This window comes from Physella acuta, unplaced genomic scaffold, assembly GCF_028476545.2.
Source record: "Physella acuta isolate Inbredline_101_S28 unplaced genomic scaffold, ASM2847654v3 ptg000554l, whole genome shotgun sequence".
Taxonomy (NCBI): domain Eukaryota; kingdom Metazoa; phylum Mollusca; class Gastropoda; family Physidae; genus Physella; species Physella acuta.
In genome coordinates this window covers 57572-77864 of record NW_026732073.1, presented here as the reverse complement: position 1 = coordinate 77864, position 20293 = coordinate 57572, and the positions used below count along the sequence as shown (strand labels likewise).

Genomic DNA, 20293 nt, shown 5'->3' with positions numbered 1-20293 from the left:
AATCAACACAGGTACGACATGCGGGCTGCAAGCGGCAGGAACCAGTGCTTCTTTCAGGCATCTCCCCGAACTAAATAGAATTTATATAGAAAATATATTTCCGCCCCCCCCCCCGGAAAATTTTGTCCGTTCCCAACCTGAAAGTTTCAAGTGCCCCCCCCCCCCCATCACGAGAAAAAACAGTCTGAAAGAAACACTGGCAAGAGCAGAAGAGCAGACTTACGAAAGGTACTCGGGTTTAATTATTTTAATCCCTCAACTTGGTTTAATTAGGTAGATTATAATACGTCGTCTATAAATGACGTCCCACTCGTAGGAAGGGGGGGGGGGTAACTAAATTTGTGACGATGTGTGATGAGGGGGAGGGAGGTTGTTCAGATAGTGTATCGCCTCTTTTTGTTGATTTTCAAAAATGTAAAGTTAGAAGCTGAATTTTGGCAGTTACTTTGCGCTTTGGAAAACTGTTTTTATAAATTGTAAAAGTAATAGATTAGTTTACTTTGTTTTTACCGAACATCGTCAATATTTTAGAAAACAAATCTGGTCTGGCTTTTTGTATCTAAATGGGAAGTAACCATAACAATCTTCAATAATTAGTTTAATCAATATTTTATTGTGGGTTACCTTAATGAACAATGATGTAAATGTAAAACATTGATATTTTTATTATTATATATTAGATCTATAACATATACATAATAAATAATATATATATATATAATAAATATATATATATATATTCTTATTTATATACACACTTACATTATACATATATAAATATATATTTATTTGTTTTTGTGTAGAAGAGTCTTATTATCATCGAAAGTCTAAATCTATTGTATCCTCTGAAAATTTTTTTTTTAAATCTCTTTTGAAAAATAACTGAAGTACCATCCCGTCGGGTGGGTCATTAAGAAAACCCATCTGTCCGCGTGCCTTTGAAAGTGACGGGACAAGTAAATTATAAGTTTTTGGTAGTCATTTCCAGAAGCAGGTGGTATTGACACTAATGGTGTTCGACCATTGTGATTTAAGTTTTCTGTTTTCTATTACAACGGCTCGTAGGTCTTCATTACATGGTTGTTAGAGAAATCTATTTTCATTTTATTTTGAACATTGGCTGCTTCATCATATAATTCTATTTTCATTTTATTTAAACACTGACATTGTTTTAGAAATCTATTTTTATTTTATTTTAACAAATATTCGTGATTTGATTGTAGAAAGTTTTTTCATTTAATTTTGAACACTGGCATTGTTTTAGAAATCTATATTTTAATCACTATTTATAATATGGTTGTAGAAATCTGTTCCAATTTATATCAAACACTATTCGTGACTTTAGTGTAAAATCTATTAATTAAATAAAATAAAGATAAACATCACCTCGTTAAAGCTAATACAGTCTTTAGTATTTTCGATTTTTAACTTCATAAACTTTTACATCGACCTTTTAAAAAACGAATCCTATAAAATAAACTAGGCATGCTGCCCAGCTTCGCTTAGGCTTTCGAAAACATTGAGAATGTGAATGCTTAATTAATTCGCCCGAGGGTCGGTCTACGACCTCAAGAGTTATGAAGAGGTTCCTCCGTGGACATTTGTTTTCGATTTATAGCTCATATAAGGTACCGGTCAGTCGAGGTCAGTTTTGACCCCCTCATCGTAGACTTTTCGGCCAACCGGCCCCCGTGCTCTGTCGCCCCAAGGCAAGATCCTGCCAAATTTGAAGCGCCTGCGGCGCCGGGAAGTGCCTTATCGGACACCCGACAATCTAGATCTAGATCTAGAATCCTAATTGAATTTTTTTTTTTTTAAGTTTAGTCCGAGCAAAATAATAAAAAAAAAATACATTAACCAAGTTGACTTGGTGGGTCTCGAACCCGCACCACCTGCGTGGGTTATAGTACACTAACATCTCCGCTATTTAGGCACCTTATAAAATACAGAGAATGAAAGAGGTATTTTAAAATCTTAACTTACGCGAATATGCCTATTCTTTCAAATTAATTTTTTTATCCCAAATTAGCCAGTTCCAAACAAAGATTTTGTATAAATAAATGTTATGAGTTTAGGCCGGAAAATTGTATTGTATACATTTCATAGTGTACGTAGATCTAAATCAAATTTGAATGAAATAGTTCATTTCTTTTTTATTTTAAACACGGCAGATGACGTCATTAGTAAGCAATAGTGTCGTCACAGTTTTATGCGTTCTTTTACACATCTATTAATGCTTTTCCGGTTGCATAAATAATACTGTTTCTCTATATTCGAATACGCCTTGATTTTTTATTTTTCTTCTTTAAATAAAATTGTGGTTTTACATTTAAAACATCTAACATATTATTTTCAACAAAAGTCCGTATGAAGTTCTCCATATATCGCTGCCGTTTCTGACGTGATGTCCGGCGAAAAATTTTTGCGGACAGAGAGAGAGAGAGAGAGAGAGAGAGAGATGTGCGAACGTGGCCCATTATAGTATTAGATACATGAAAATGTGTGATAACTTACGTTGTTGGTCCATAACTTTTGAAACAAACATTCTATAATCCTAACAAGTTCCTGAATTGAGAAAAAAATATTCAATCCGTTTCCTTAGAAGAGAAAGATCAGCTTATTCCAAAACCAGCAACCCACATTCACACAACGCCAATTACACAGTAAAGCTCCGGTATTATCTACGTCACGATGTCTTTTATGAATGGTCGGTCTTTATAGTGAAGAAAATTCACACACCTAGAACTGGTTAGTAATCAATAGGTAGAAGACTACCTGACTTCCCCTATTTTTATAGTACCTGGTTCCTCCCCACCCCTCCCTCCCCGTCCCTCACCAAACAGGCGTTGCTTTTTAAAAAATACTGCCGTTAGATTTGAAAATAATCATTTTTCGAGCGTCTGCGGGTCGAACTGAAAACTGCTTTTGTTAGCATCTATAGCTTATCCCTAAACCTAGCCCTAGCCCTAACCCTAACCATAACCCTAACCCTAGACATTTCTCCCTGACTACAACCAAGATCCTAACAGCGATACCAACACGAAATATGTAATCAGATACTACGAAACACTACTGGCCTAGCGAAGTATTTTATGTGTAGTAATAATGACGTTAAGTGGTGGGAAGGGTAATCACATTGTTAGGTATATTCATCTATACAAGCACACCCGATTTCAGTTCAAACATACTATGATAGAAGGATAGGGATATAGGCTTATTTGCTGTATATTAAAAAAAAAAGCTGTAGAATATAAAAAAATAGTTTCATTTTATTTTACCATTGTTTCTGATACAAACTTAAAAAAAAAAACGAATTGTAATCTTCTTTTTTTTTGTTGTTGACAGAGCAGGTGAAGTAGAGTTTGTCTTGGTTAGTGGGAACCACATGTGAAACGTGGTGCGGTGTGGTCGAGTGTTAGAGCGGTCGACTGCTGGCTCGGATATCAAGTTCGTATCTCGGTCCTGACTTGTGACTGCTGGACTTGCCTGAGTCTGATGGGTACACGAATCACGTAAGGGAAAGTAAAGACGGGTGGGTTTCGTGCTGACCACACCATCCCTTCAAATGCCAGGGTCAAGAAACATGAACTCTACTTCATCTACATCGTAACGTCTGAAAGGGGAACCCTACTTTTACACGTGAAAAGCGTGAGTGGCTATAACAAAACAACAAGTTTCAAAATCTTCCTATTTCTTGAAGAAATCTAAGTGTACATTAATTAATCATCGAACCACCCCCCCCCCCCCCCTATCACGTTTTACAGAGACCACTAGATAAAGTAATTTACCTGAGCCCCTGAATTAAGACCATAGGGGCTCGGGTGTGCCCCATGACACGCCCCTAAATCAGATGTTTACATGCCCCGCCCTCGCCTAATGTAAACACCATGTTTAAGTGAACCACCGATCATACACAAACCCTAGCTGAAATTATTTGACCCGTTACATTATATAAAAAGGCCCCTCGTTTTACCATGTGCGCCTTTGCCTCTTATAAAAATCCCTAAAAATATTGAAATAAATAGAGCATAACAAACTAAAGTAGAACATATATACTTTTAAAATATCCTAAGTAGAAAACAAATGAATGAAGTTGGGATTCGGTACTTGTATTTTGGCGCTAAGATAAAAAAAAAAACCCTCTTTTGTATTGGATCAAAAGAGAGGTCTAGAGTATAAAAGACTTTTGAAAAGGTGTGCATACTGGCAGCGGTGCTTGCTTCTCATATCTTACGTTAGCGGATCTCAAAAATACTTGGCGGCCCAGCGGGTTTGTATTATGCGCAGAAATATTATTTGCCGTCCAGCCAAGAGCATTGGATAGACTGTGTAGTAGAAACTTCGTTATTATATGTTTTAGTCTTGTACGAAATACAGAGGCGTAGCGACCCTTCCGGGTGCCCGGGGACAAACTTTCGATTTTCACCCCCCCCCCCCCCCCCCTCGAACTTTTCATTTGCACCCCCCCCCTCAAACTTTCAATTTGTTTTTCCAACCCATTTTGGCGCCCCCCCTAAGGTCGGCGCCCGGTGACATATGCCCCCCCTCGCTACGCATCTGACGTAATATTACAGATTATTTTGTCCAAGTAATTGTATTGACAATTATTGTTACGATTTATAGGGCCCTGTTATAAGCGCAGTTAGCTGGGATAGTTTTTTTTTTCATTAGGCTTTAGGTTTTGGTTTTTAAGTGCTCAAAGGCAGTTGTTCTTAACCTCTTTAGAGGTGCCGAACCCCACCAGCTTCATATATGCACTTACCGAACCCTTCTTAATAGTTCTATCGTCCGCACTGACAAAATCCCATTGTGAATCATATATCGGGTGTGTGTTTTGACCTCCACCGAACCCATGAGACGGACTCGCCGAACCCCTGGGGTTCGATGGAACCACTGCTCGAGGGTTATAGGATTCAGTGCTGGATATAAAAGTAGTTCAACAAGCTTCATCTTTGAAATCCCACCTCCTCATTTTTATATTTTTTTGAAAAAAAAAATGAGCCAGCAAAACCTACACGCGATTTTTTAAACATTTTGTTTCCAATTCTTAAGCCCCCCCCCCCCTCTTTCACGTATAGTGGAATAATAATAATTTTAAAAAAAAAAACACTTACAAACCGTCTCTGGTATTTCACCTATCAGTATCATTGAGCCTGTAATGCGTGCCACATCAATTTAAACCCTGACTACAGATACCGTGATGTGAGATCCACTGGTTTAGAGATCAACACAGTGAAAACAACCTGACAAAAAAAAAACACGCTGCGACTATTGACTAAAAGTACAGCTGTTTTTATGCGCAGGACTACGTTTTTTACAGCCGTGTTGGTTATCGTTCTTTGATAATATTTAATATACTAAAAAATGGCCATGGCTCACCTGTTGATCATCCCTGTTCATTACACCTATGTCATAAACACCACAGATGTCAAGTCTATCTTTCATTTTTCTCCGCAGCTGGGGGGGGGGGGGGGGGCGTAAATTTCCGGGGGGGACGGGCACACACACTGAATATATATATATATATATATATATATATATATATATATATATATATATATATATATATATATATATATATATATATATATATATATATATATATATATATATATATATATATATATATATATATATATATATATGCCTATACATATCTTCTTCTTCTATATATATAATTCTCTTCATGGGGACCATAGAAAACACCACGCAGCTTAGCCACCACCCTCATCCCCACCTGTCATGTGAGTTGTGGTTCACCCTGAATGTTTACAATAGTAGAGCCGGTTCGATTAAGTGACGGCTATTAGGGGCAGATAATTTAGTTTTTAAACGATTTGAAACTTAAGGGGAGATAATACGTTCTGCTTGATATTTTCATTGTCGTCTGTAAACGGCTGCTTTCACTGTGCGGGGTGGGGGAGGCAGGGGGTTGGGGTAGTGTCGAATTCACAAATTACGAATTATTGATAAGTAGAAAATAAAACAACTAGATAGCGGCGTATGCTACGTCGCGGGTCAGCTCGTATATATAATTTCTCCCCTGTGGGTGGGTGGGTGATGTACTTTCTCGGAAGGGGAGGGGGGCAGTGAAAGAAACTCTGCGAAATGTCACTCCTCCTTGTAATCGCCGCCCTCTAGAGAATAACTATATAATAATATACATGTAACCGGCAAAGTGAGAAACATGGCATTCTCGAGAAGATATAGGTATTCTATTGAATAAAAAAGCATATACCGATAACCCTAACCGTTAGGGTTAGGTAACCGTAACCGTTAGGTTTAGGATTATAGTAAGTTCAAATCGTAATCGACAGCGCTGTGATGGGGTGTGTGTGTGGGGGGGGGGGGGGCAGTTCTACTCCAGTTTTGGGCTGGAAAATATAAAGGGGAATAAAGACCCGGGGGTTAAAGTATGGGGTGGGTGTGGAGGGCGACTGTGGAGTCAATTTTTTTAAAAAAAAAAGGGGGGGGGGGGTAATATTCTGCACTTATTTAAAAATGGTGCAGGGATAATTACAGTGAGTCGAAATCCCCCATTTGCAGCTGTAATTTTCCATAAATAACTACACCTTCTATTGTGGAGAGGGGGGGGGGTGTCCGCATTGTTGTGACATATATCGTGGGGGGGGGGGGGGGGGTGGGGGGAGTTCCTAAAGATGTGGCACGTTGTTTCAAGACAAAATAGAGGTATGATGGAGCAACTAGGCATTGAAATAAATTACATAATATATAGTATAGTCTTGATTTGGCATGAGCTAGAAATGTCAGCGGGATATTAAATGTGTGGCATAAAGCTGAAAAAAAAAAGGACGAAAAATTCTGTTCTGGATTTATTTTCAACGGGAATAAACTGTTTTTATCTGATTTAAAACAACTGTAAAATGACGTACACACGATTATCTGAGCTTTTTTCGTGCAAAAATATACACTTCTAGTTTTTAAATCGTCTGCTTGGCGATTCACTGCGGGATTATAATGTTTATAAAATGGCGGACGGTGACGGCTTTAACATTCCGAGCACACTAAACAGCAATGAAATTGAAAAAGACAAAGATAAAGAAGACTGCTGGAAACAGCTATATCAAGAGCTGTTGCAGAAAGATACAACGTCATCCTCCGAAGACAAGATAGGCTGTTTTGGAAGACCAGGTTCTGAAATAGACAAGAAAGTTGAATTCAAAAATAAGTTCGGTGAAAAAATTTCAGCAGTACCCGTTGTGATCGATTTTAATCGCGTGTTTAAACTTAAGCAAACAAAAGATGGTAGCAGTGTTGTATCAGGGGTAAGGTTTTATTAACTGAATTACTAAATTATATTGAAAGTCATGACACTATTACTATCATAGTTCATAGATAGTGGAGTTGTGAGTAATTTGGCAATTAATTTAAAATTTAAGTTTAATTTGAAATTAGCTTTAACAGCTAGGGATCATTCTAATTATGTTATTGATTTTATATAACATCAGTATTTCTAGATCTATAACTATTTCATATTCTTATAGGTAGGCTGTTACAAATTCAGAAACGATCACATCCCCTTTTATGGGCCATGGAAAAATAAACTACAAAAACTCAAAAACTTATTCTACTTTCAGTTATTAACTCTTTAAAACTTTGATTCCAATGAACATAAAATTATATACTACATTTAGCCACAACTCCTGCAAGTCTTTTTGGAAAGACTTTTTTAAAGAGCGACTTATAATACACAAAATAACAAGATGATAAACCACCATCACAACCTCTTCATGTTGGATTATGTTCACAATCTTCTGTACTTGAGATAAACAAATAATAAAATCATATGTTTTGTATTAAATGCAAGCAGCATGTTGATAATTCCAATCTGATAGTTATTTTCCCATCAACAAGCTGGTTAGAAAACTTTTTATGTTTATTATCTTTCATTCATTATTTAGTATTTCTTTTCTTCAAGTCACTTAATGCAACCTAACAGTTTAAAAGCATATTCTCAATTGCTTGCAGGTTTCTAATAGAGATCTCCTACACGCTGTGTGTGGACTATATGACATCTCCCTCCCTGACATGGAGTCTGAAACCATTTACAATACAGTTTGTGCCAAGTGGGCAAGGACAATTGTTTTAGTACAAGATGTCAAAGGTGGAGATATATAAATGATATTTTTATGTGTAGATTATTGATTATGGAAATTAGATAAGGAAAATTCTAAAATAAATAGATAGAAACTGTGGTTAATTTTGCTAGTATTTATACATTCATAATAATATGTATATATATATATATATATGGGATCTAATTTTTTTTTAAATATTTAAATGTAAGCTGGACATTTTTCCAAACAGATTAAATTCAGCTGTGGTATATATTTTGGTATTTAGGAACTAAGTTGAGCTTGGGCAAGCCACCTCAAAGCAATTTTATTTTTTGCTAGAATCATAGGGAATAATGGCCACATAAATTATTTACTAGCTGGGTACAACTTCAGGGAATACCTACAACCTTGGCAGTGTTTGCAGAAGGGTTTTTTTTTTATGGATAAAACCTGACAACTACAAACTAGATGAGCTTGCTACTATAGTGATAAACAGTATCTGAAACAGTATTAAATGCAACTACAATCTTCTAGTTTTTAAAAATATAATAACATTAACACCATCAATTTAAACAACAGGTAACATGTAAAAAAGTTTAAGAACCACAACTCATATTGCTTTAAAAAATTTTCTTTGTTAAGATGCTTTAAATGAAATGATGGAAAGAAGTATTAAAAAGAAGTCCAAAGTCCTAACAGAGGAAGAAAAGAAAAAAGCTGAAGAAATTAAATCCCGTGAAAATGCATGGAAAAGTAAAGTTGATGAGAAAGAAGATATTTTTAAAGAGGAAGAAGAGGTGAACCTCAGTGCTTTCATTGATGTATTTAGTGACACTGATGAGGATGATGATGAGGAAGAAAGTGATGATGATGAGGAAGATGAAGATGGGTAAGCGGATACATTCACTAATATTCTAGTATGATGTACATTGCATTATTTTGTTTAAAAAGTGAAGAAACTGTATAAACGTGACATAACTAACAGTTCTTCTGTTTATTTGACCTCAGTGTATGAATGGATTATGTGGTTAGCACTTTACCCAACAATATTCACCTCACCCTTTACTGTAACATACTTTTTCTAAAATTTCTCTTGTTGAGTATGGTTTTGAAAAATCATCCTTCTTAAAAATCTTACCCTTCTTCTTAAAAATCTGACCCTTACAAATATATTATTTAAAGTCTAATGTTTAGCCAGTTTAATGAACTTGTTGCATTCTATAAAAAATTTTATGTTTTATTACCAGGTCTATCCATTTTATTATTCATCATCTATAATAATAGTTTCGCTGTCTATGTATCTGACAAGAACGCTCTAGAGAAAAGACAAGCAAATTAAAAACATGCATAGTAATTCAAAAAACGAAATATGACGTTACATTTAGCATAGAGTAAAAAATAATCTCAAGCCGGAGAGTGCACACAGTAATATGACGTCATTGATTCTCGAGTAAACATTGAATAAAAAGGCAATTTTATCTAATCTATCTACAAATGCGACCAGTGTTTCTTTCAGACTTTTTCCTCCCCGGAGAGGGCTGGGGATACTTGAAATTTTCGGGGGCGGGGGTAGAATTTTCTGGGAGGGGGCGGACACTGGAAAAAGTATATAATTATATTTCGTTGAATGGGATGGTAGACATGTTTTGGAGTGTGTGTGTGGGGGGGGGGGGGGGGGGGGAGGGGGGGCGAAGCACCCTCCTCCCAAGTAGAGTTGCCTGAAAGAAACTCTAAATGCGACTTTTGTCATGAATAAGATTAGGTGCATGGTTTAGGGATATGCCTATGACTATATTTTGTATAAATTAAAGTACCAAGAAAATAGACAGCACTATCAACCTAGCGCCCGTTGTATCCTTCCTCAGCGGGCCATTTTTCTCGTCATCTAATAAATAGCCAGTTTGATGAACTTTGCATTCTATAAAAAAGTGCATGTTTTATAACCAGGTCTAACAATTTTATTATTAATTGTCTAATGTTTAGCCAGTTTAATGAACTTTGCATGCATTAAAAAAGTGTATGCTTTATGACCAGATCTGATGAGGACTATACTAAAGGAATTCACACATTTATAAGTGGATCATTTGAAAGACGGAAACTGCGTGAGAACTGTGACTGTTTGATTCCAGATGCAGCTGTTGGTATTGAGAACAGGATTCTAGGATGTGTCACTTTTGAGAAGAAATTCATGTAAGATGCGTGTTCATCATTACAACCATATGTAAATGTTTTATTAAGACCTTTAAAATATAAATAGTAGTAAATAGGTACTTTATGTTTCTAAAGAAGCCTTGTTTCAATACAGTCAGAAAAGAAGGGTAATAAACCCTAATAAAAATTTTCTTTTTTTATTCAGCCAACAGAAAGAACGCATCATCCACTTAACATTGATCAGTGTTAGACCCAGGTATCGAAATTATAAAATAGGTCGCTATTTATTATCAGTAAGTAATTAGTTTATTATTAAAAAAAAATTTTTTAATAAAATTAATTGTTGCAAAATTAAAACAATTTATAAAGTCACACATTAAGTAGGTTCCAATTGAGCTTGTTTGTCAGTTTAAGTATAAGTGTACTTTGTAGTTTAAGATTATGTTAAAGATGCATACTTGAGTCTGTGTGAGTGAATTATGTAAAGCATAGGCATTTGTTAATCTTTTTTTTAAAAATTAAGGCCCTTTAAAATTATTTCCCTTAGTGTAGTAAAAAGTTTTTGTTTATTTTTGTCCTTAGAAGTGTATCTCCCCTGCAGTGACAGGCCAGTACGAGGCAGTTGTGGTTCATGCTGACAACTCGGCAGTAGATTTCTTCAAGAAATATGGGTTTTCTTCTGATGTCATTTTAAACACAAAGTGGGAGTGAGTTGTTGTTTTTTAACTTGTGTGTGTTTATTATGTAGGAGCTAAACAAAACTTGTAAAACTTAAAAACTCTTTTCAGGACATGGTATTTAAAATATCTAGAATTAAGTAATTTTGAATTTAAATAGACGTCTAAATCAGTACTTTAAATAATGTTAACAGCCTTTTTGTAATTTACTCTACAGTGATATAGCAGATGCTTTCACTAACTGTACACTGATGAGTTATTTCCCTGCATTTTCTGGTGAGTGACTGCAAAATTTGTTTGATACATTGATGCCAGCCCGTACGAATCTTCCACTGACTGTTTACACATTTCATTCCTCACTTCATTACACTTTACACCTTTTAAATATTTTACACGCTATATTTATCAATGTTCATAACTCACTATACCAACTGTCTTTGTATTTTACACATTTTATTTGTCAATGTTCATGACTTTCTATACTGTTTTAATATCTTACACATTTTGTATGTCACTGTTGCAGGTCATAAATTGTTGTACACAGATGTCAGTGCAGAAATAGATGCAGAAATGTATGACATTGACCAGGAACTAGAGATGTGGTCAGTAGAAGCTTGTAGGAACTATAAGTATAATGAGTAGTTTTTATTACTGGGAAAGTGTGGAAACTAGATATGTGTTGCATACATCAAATACTGTAATATTTTTAGCTCTAAATACTAGAAAACTTATATCATGTTGGTGTTTTGGTAAAGTGTATGACAGGAAGATCTATTTTTAAATTCAACTCATGGCCCATCGAATATTTTTATGGGGGGGGGGGGGTGAATTAAAAAAGCAGTCGTAAATTTGGTTTGCAGTACAGTAATAGAGGAACTCTACTTAATCTCTATCATGGCTACAAAGACTTTAGTGGACATGGATAAATATTGAAAAAAAGATCTTTGTTAAACAGAATAAGTACATTATAAATGAATGCTATGTGCTAGATTTAAAAATACAGTATTTATTGGATTTAAGTAAAGTTATTTCATTCTGAATGTTAGCTTAAAGAAGTAAGTAATTTCTGTTAAAACTAAACACAACAACAAAACAACACTTTGTTTAAACCAAATGACTATGTCAGAATAAACAAACAACAATGACAATGTCAGCCAGTAGTTATACTGAACTCAAGTTCCTTCCTCAATTATTTAGTTTTAATTTCCATTACATTCTTAGTTTCTGTTTTCTTTCTGTAATTAAACTTTGATTATGATTCTAGGCAGAAAAAGAGCAAACAAGCATACCAGGGACAGCTGAGCTGTGCGATGAAGTTCAGAAACGAGATCTTACAGTTAAAACATATTGTAAGTTCAGGGAGTTTCTTTGCTGGTCCTTTAGTTTCTGTTACACTTAAAACCTGTTAAAATTTGGACAATTGATTTGAGTATTTATCAGCTTGTTAGTCAGTTTGTCTGTTTACCTACAGTATGAAAAAAATCAAATATCATTATAGATTTGAAAAATATTTTTGTTATAGTAAGTCTAAAAAGGAATGATTAAGTGTTATAGTAAGTCTAAATAGGAATAATTGAATGATATAGTAGGTCTAAATAGGAATAATTGAGTGTTACAGTAGGTCTAAATAGGAATGATTGGGTCTAAGATGTTTTAGAACACAAAAATAGTAATGTAAATTACAATTAGCTTTCAAGTAGCTATTTGCTAGACTAGTTTTTAAATTTTATTTTTTAAAATATTTACTTGGGAGGGGTGTGGGTAGAACACGTGTATGCTAACCCAAAATACCTGAAATCTGTAATAAACTCAATTTCTGTTTCCAATGTACAGATCAAGTCACAAAATGAATTATTAAAAAATTATTTAGCTGAACACAATGGAAACAAAGAGTTGATGCCTTTAGGTGAGTTCTTCTTTACAATGGGTCCTCTAAATGTACTTCAGCTCTAAACTAAACCAGCATAGGGACATTCTTTTTTAGATTTATTTTATGGTTTATAATATTGACAGTTAGAAATTAATTTTTTAACCTTTTATAAACTGAATCCTTAGTTCAATAGTTTGGTAAACTATAGGTAATTTAAACAGTTTTATATACTAAATATAATAAATTGAATACTTTTAGGCCTACTGTAGATAGTTAAACATGCATTGTAATACAGGGAGTTTTTACCTACTTTACAGAGAACGGAATTTTAAATCTACAACTAGACAAGCTACAAAAGTCATTCAAAGAATCCGTGAAACCTTTACCAGATGGTAGGATGACATCCACATCATTATATAACATTACATTACATTTCATTACAATATGTTACGTTATGTTATGTTATGTTGCATTGCAATTTATTCCATTCCATTCTAATCCATTGCAACCAAACAACCTAAATATCATCTAAAACATCATTACATTACATTTACACTAATAATAGCCATGGGACAGCATGGTGGAATGGTAGAATGCTCAACTGCTAATCTGAAATGACACTGACTTATGTGACTGATATAAAAACTAAAAATTGGAGCACTCATTGTGACATCCCCAGATAAGATGACACTGACGTATGTGACTGATATAAAAACTAACAATTGTAGCACTACCTGTGACATCCCCAGATGAGATGACACTGGTGTATGTGACTGATATAAAAACTAACAATTGAAGCTCTAACAATGACATCCCCAGATGACATGACACTGACGCCACCATCAGAACCTGTGACACAGGAGTCATCTAACAGCAGCAACGTTGACATCATTTCAAGGTTTGTTCAAGCCATGGAGATGGATAGCAGTATAAAAGTGTTTTATACTGTCACTTCACTATTGAAGGTACGACAAAAGTTGTATTACAGAATGGTTGCAGTATAAAAGTGTTTTATACTGTCACTTCACTGTTGAAGGTATGACTCATTTGGTGTTGTATACAAGGGTGCATTATAAAAGTGTTTTATACTGTCACTTCACTATTGAAGGTACGACATAAGTTTTAGTACACAAAGGATGCAGTATAAGTATATTATACTGTCACTTTGTTTTAAGGTATGAGATGGTAGAGTTCAAAAGGCTGAATTTTTAATTTTGTCAACACAACATAACCACAATGAGGCTAGATTTTTTATGTTTTCTGAATGTGATTTTAACCAAATTTTTTGTACAGCCAGGTGATTTTTTTCCCACATTGTAAGCTAAAAGATGTTGACCAGAATAAATCAGATTGCATACTGAAGTGTACACCCCAGGTGTATTCTGTTAGTTATTTTAAAAAAATAAGATTGATGGATGGTAAATGGGAGACTTATTTTAACCCACTCACCCATTTTACTGTGTTTTATAAATAGTTTTGTTAAAATGGTTGCCTTACCTAGGCCAAAATCAGCTCAAAAGTGCAGGCCAAGTTTGATAAAATGTTTTGTTAGAATTGTTATATTCTGTTTTACCTAGGCCAAAGTCAGCTCAAAAGTGCAGGCCAAGTTTGACGCTACTGTGGCAGGTCTGGGTGACCCTAACATGGTGACACACATGTACTACTGTGGTTCCCTGGACAAGTCAAGCAGACTGCCCCATATACTGGACCATGGGTTTACTGAAGATGGTTAGTATGGATTTACATGAAATATTAATTTCACTATTGCTCAAAGACTTGAAAAAATTAATTTTGTTTTGTTCCCTTTATCTAAAATCCAAATTTTAAATTTCAGTATTGTTCGTGTTTTTCTTCGTACTTGATTTTTAGTGTAGGAAGGGATTTCCTCCAACACAATTAAGGATACATGTCAACTGGTTATGCGCCATTGAGGCCATTGACTCCAATTTCAGCTTGTTTTTCTTTTTGAATTGGCTTCCATAGCCTTTATCCAACCAAGAACAAACTACAAGGCAGCAGGTGTTTGATTTTAGAGTTGTGTCTCCTAAGAGAATTAGTGTCCCCGACTATCTAGCCTTATCTGAGACATTTGGGTTTAGCAACCATGAGCTTTACCGACTGGACCACTCCAAACTCCTCAGTATTGTTCAATAAAAGATAAATTAATGAAAATTTATTTTACCTGCCTTTAAATTAACACAAGATTTTAAATTTTATCATTGTTCAATTAGACTTAACTAATTAAAAAGGTTGTTTTGCTGTCTTTAACTTGATACCAAGTTCAGTTATCAGTATATATCATCTGACTAGAAATAAAAAGTTTTTACATTTGTCTCCCATGCAAAATATCTGTTCCCTATGTAAATTCATGCTCACCTCTGTCTTGTTTTTTTTTTGACATCAAGTTGGCCGGCAGCTAAAATATGTGGTAGCATTAATGTATAATATGTGGTAACATTAATGTATAATATGTGGTAACATTAATTTATAATATGTGGTAGCATTAATGTATAATATGTGGTAACATTAATGTATAATATGTGGTAACATTAATTTATAATATGTGGTAGATAAAAGAGACCTGGCTATGTTTGCCATATTCCATTAGCCTTTTTGTTTTTAAACCTATGTCATTGATTTAATAAACTGATCTTAGTGTAATACAAATAATCATTTAGCTCTACAACAATACTAATGTTCTGATGGAAAGAAAACATGATTTTGTTAAATATTTAACATTTTGATTACTACTTTATCTTCGGGTCAATATACCCAGTGTCTAAACAAATAGAGCTAAAAATTTCAAGTAACATAACACTTGTTAAGTTAAAATCAATAAAAGCCATGTTGATGTCAGCACAGAATTAGCAACAATAACAAATCCACTAATCAACGTTTAAAAAGATATTTTAAAGAAATAGAAACAAGCTTTGGCCAGTTACAATAGAAATTTTTACCATAGCAACCATCAATCAAAGTAGGTCATGTTGCATGTATTTTTTTTTCCCCAGTGTACAGATGACCACTTTAGTAAATAATGCTCCTTCAGGGAAAGTGACATATTATTTTCAGTTTTAATATATCATAAATGGTGAAATGTATAGGAGATTTTTTTTTTTACAGCAATATTGATTGAATTCAATGCTAAGTACTTTATGCCTGCTTACCCTTTCTTCACTAACTTTACAAACATGTCTTCTTTGTTTTTATTCAGATTGTATTTTATTTATGGTTACCATGGTAACTCCATTCATGATTTTTATAACTAGTTGTTTCAGCAGGGTATATTCTATGTCTTGTTTACGTTGTTTATTTTTTTTTACTCTACCAGATTTTTCACCCGGGGAATTTGGACTTGGGCTTTATTTTTCACGTTATCCATCAAAAGCAGCTCAGTTCTCAGTGGTGAGTTTTTGTCTGGTCTGTCACATAACTAATTTCTAATGTCACATACTAATTCCTTCTGTCACATACTAATTCCTTCTGTCACATACTAATTCCTTCTGTCACATACTAATTCCTTTGTCACATACTAATTCCTTTGTCACATACTAATTCCTTCTGTCACATACTAATTCCTTCTGTCACATACTAATTCCTTCTGTCACATACTAATTTCTGTCACATACTAATTCCTTCTGTCACATACTAATTCCTTCTGTCACATACTAATTTCTGTCACATACTAATTCCTTCTGTCACATACTAATTCCTCCTGTCACATACTAATTCCTTCTGTCACATACTAATTCCTTCTGTCACATACTAATTCCTTCTGTCACATACTAATTCCTTCTGTCACATAACTAATTCCTTAGTCACATAACTAATTCCTTCTGTCACATACTAATTCCTTTGTCACATACTAATTCCTTTGTCACATACTAATTCCTTCTGTCACATACTAATTTCTTCTGTCACATACTAATTCCTTCTGTCACATACTAATTTCTTCTGTCACATACTAATTCCTTCTGTCACATACTAATTCCTTCTGTCACATAACTAATTCCTTCTGTCACATACTAATTCCTTCTGTCACATACTAATTCCTTAGTCACATAACTAATTCCTTCTGTCACATACTAATTCCTTCTGTCACATAACTAATTCCTTAGTCACATAACTAATTCCTCCTGTCACATACTAACTCCTTTGTCACATACTAATTTCTTCTGTCACATACTAATTCATTCTGTCACATACTAATTCCTTCTGTCACATACTAATTCCTTCTGTCACATACTAATTCTTTCTATCACATACTCATTCCTTCTGTCACATACTAATTCCTTCTGTCACATACTAATTCCTTCTGTCACATACTAATTCCTTCTGTCACATACTAATTCCTTCTGTCACATACTAATTCCTTCTGTCACATACTAATTCCTTCTGTCACATACTAATTCCTTCTGTCTCAAAACTAATTCCTTCTGTCACATACTAATTTCTAATGTGACATACTAATTCCTTCTGTCACATACTAATTCCTTCTGTCACATACTAATTCTCACATACACCTATTTATCTGTTATGTTCTATTGTCAGATAATATCAAGTAAGTAAAGTTCCCTTTCAAACCTGACGGTCTACAGGGCAAGTGAAGTAGAGTACACTTGTGACCTCAGCATATGAATATCAAGCATACCATTATTGTCATGTGTTTCCATCTATACATTTTGTGATAATAATAAAGAGAGTGTTGGGCCAACATTACTAATCAAAACTTTTCCCCTCCCCTCTCTTATCCAACCAGCTGGGTAAAATTCTAGAGGTGCGTGTGGCTCTGGGTAAAGTGGAGACGGTGATGAAACAGGACAGGACAAGGAGGGCTCCATCTCAAGGATATGATGCTATTTTTGTAAGTCATCACCAGTGTTTCTTTCACTGTTTTCTCCTGGGAGGGGGGGGAACTAAATTTTCCGGTGGGGCCGACACTGGTAAAAGTATATATTTCCTATATAAATTCCACATATTGTCTTCATCTTTTCCTGTTCCCGCCACAAGACACATGGGGCAGATGAAGTAAAGTTCATCTGTTTCAGGATCTCGGCATATGAAGGGATAGAGTAGTCAGCACTATGCCCAGTCATGCTTTCTTTCCCTAACTTGAGTTAGGCACCCATCAGAGCTGTGTGGGCTCAGGGATTATCTACTGACTTGAACTCGGATTTAAACTCAGGACTGTTGGGTTAGCAGTTTAACTCTCTACTGCTAAGCCACGCCATCCTCCTAAAAGTGTCTTAGGGTCTCAATATTTTATTTAATTGCATTGTCAACTTGTGTTTAGTCAGGCAAAGAAAGTAAAAAAAAAAGCTGATTCTTACACAACTAATCAAGTTTTTTTAGTGGAAAAAAAAACCCAGTGTTTCCCTGAGCCCTAATGAGTACCCCTTATTGTTGTCACTATAAATGAGCCACTGTCATTTTAAAATATTTGTATGAAGCCATAAATTAATAGTTGTTTTTTTTAAAAATTACATTGTATTGACTAAAAAAATGTACTGAACAAGTTTAACATGGATTGGAAAAGTTTTCCCTTGTGTTGCAGACGCCTGGCAGACTGTACAGACAAGGGGAGGATGGGAACGGCGCCATGTTGTGCCAGGAATATGTCGTGTTTAATGCCAGCCAAGTGTTGCCACTTTGGCTGATCTCATACAGTGTTTACCCCAACTCATAGACTCAAGCTACTGCTGACAGTCTACACACAGACTGAACAAAGTCATCATTGATAGGATTCTTCAGCCACATAGACTCAACCGTTTCATCAGTGATAACATTTTTCATCAACTGCTTATTTATTTCTCGGAGAAAATATTTTATCATGCTCAATTACTTGCAAAATAAATAATGTTAGTATACGTATATGAATGTTTCATATTTTTATATGGGATCTATGTGCCATATATTTATATAATGTACACATACAAGTGGATTAAATATGTACAAGCAATTATTTGTATTCTTCGACACATAAGCGTGTGGCTGAATTAAAATCAGTGTTCCAGGAAACAGCTTTGTTTTGAATGTTATGGTACCTTCTTCTTTCTTTCTGTACAACTTTTTTTTAGTGACCAACAATAAGGGATTGGAGGGCATATGGTTGAATGGTAGAGCATTTGGCTGCGAGCCTGGATCTCAAGTTCGGATCTCGTTTCAGACTTGTGTCTGTAGGACGTACCTGAGTCCACTCAGCTGTGATGGGTTCCTGACTTACATTGGGGTAAATAAAGGCGACTGGGTGTAATGCTGACCACACCCTCCCTTCATATGACGAGGTCAAGAAACATGAACTCTACTTCATCTGCCCTATGGATCGCTCTGTCTAAAGAGGAATCTATAAGAAGAGAATGTGGGGATTGCTACCTTTATGAAGTTTAGTTAAAAGTGAAGGAAGCTGCTTGTATTACGAACATAATGTAGTATTATAGTTATAATGGCATATTTTAAAATGCCATAGGCAGAGGCGTATCCAGGTTTTCGTTGTAGGGGGAGCGAAAAGAGCAAAAAATGGCGCCGAATTTTTAACACATTCTATATACGTGTATTTTATATATATATATATATATATATATATATATATATATATATATATATATATATATAATTACTAGCTGTATGTCATTACTTCGCTTTGATGGATGTAAAATAAATTGAAAGTAGCACTCTGAAGAAATAAAAAAAACACACAATGTAGGCCGACAAAACAAACATTGTATCAATGTAAACAAAAAAGCAAACAAAATATACACACACTACAACCAAAACAATGAACGTAACACAATCTGTTTTGTAATTCTTGTAAAAAAAATTCTTACATAATAATTCCTGGGAAATTATTTAAGACAAGTGAAATAGGGGAAATAATTACTCTCTTAATATAAATATGTATATATCTACACATTTAATTATAAATGTCAAAACTAATAAATAATTACTTTAGAATGTAATGAAATTATTTAACGCTATTCGTGTTAACAAAATGTTTTTGTCTATAATCAAAATTTAATATATCGTCATCATAAATGCTAAAGTATTACAGCATAATGAAAGTTTTTGAAAACAGAGTTGGTATAAAACCATGCTTTTCGATAAAAAAGATAAACATTCGGAATAACAGCCTACATTTAACTAAATATCGGTCTTTTAGTTCAGATAATATATTTTTTAAATTACTACTGCTTCTTTGCGTTCCTTAAAGATTATTTTTTAACATAGTGATAGGTATGGGTTAGATCACTATATTAATCACACACCTTTTTACTGTCCGGTCACTTTAGGTCAATTATCCCACCCAGTGTATACCTAGGTGTGACATTAATGTCGCTCTACACAATTGTGGTGGTGAGGTGTGTGGGGGGGGGGGGGGGGGGAGATAACCAACTCAGAGTGAACATAGCGTCAGTTTTTAGATGACTGTTCTAAACATACATATATATTACACATGTATACTGATTCAGAAATAGATTTAAATAAGTAGCAGTGGTATTATGACAAATTTTTTTTTTTAC

General features: G+C 34.6%; 1 protein-coding gene across 1 annotated transcript; it reads left to right on the top strand.

Annotated features, from left to right (window-relative positions):
• Positions 1-6977: 6977 nt before the first annotated feature.
• Positions 6978-18784, top strand: LOC131946331 (uncharacterized). Its single transcript, XM_059307022.1, has 16 exons — positions 6978-7286; positions 7990-8125; positions 8721-8967; positions 10113-10268; positions 10435-10522; positions 10812-10936; positions 11124-11182; positions 11430-11508; positions 12171-12255; positions 12740-12812; positions 13094-13168; positions 13596-13741; positions 14354-14504; positions 16108-16181; positions 17536-17640; positions 18331-18784. Exons 1-16 carry the CDS (start codon positions 6990-6992, stop codon positions 18460-18462), a joined length of 2028 nt encoding a protein of 675 aa, XP_059163005.1. The 5' UTR covers positions 6978-6989; the 3' UTR covers positions 18463-18784.
• Positions 18785-20293: the final 1509 nt, after the last annotated feature.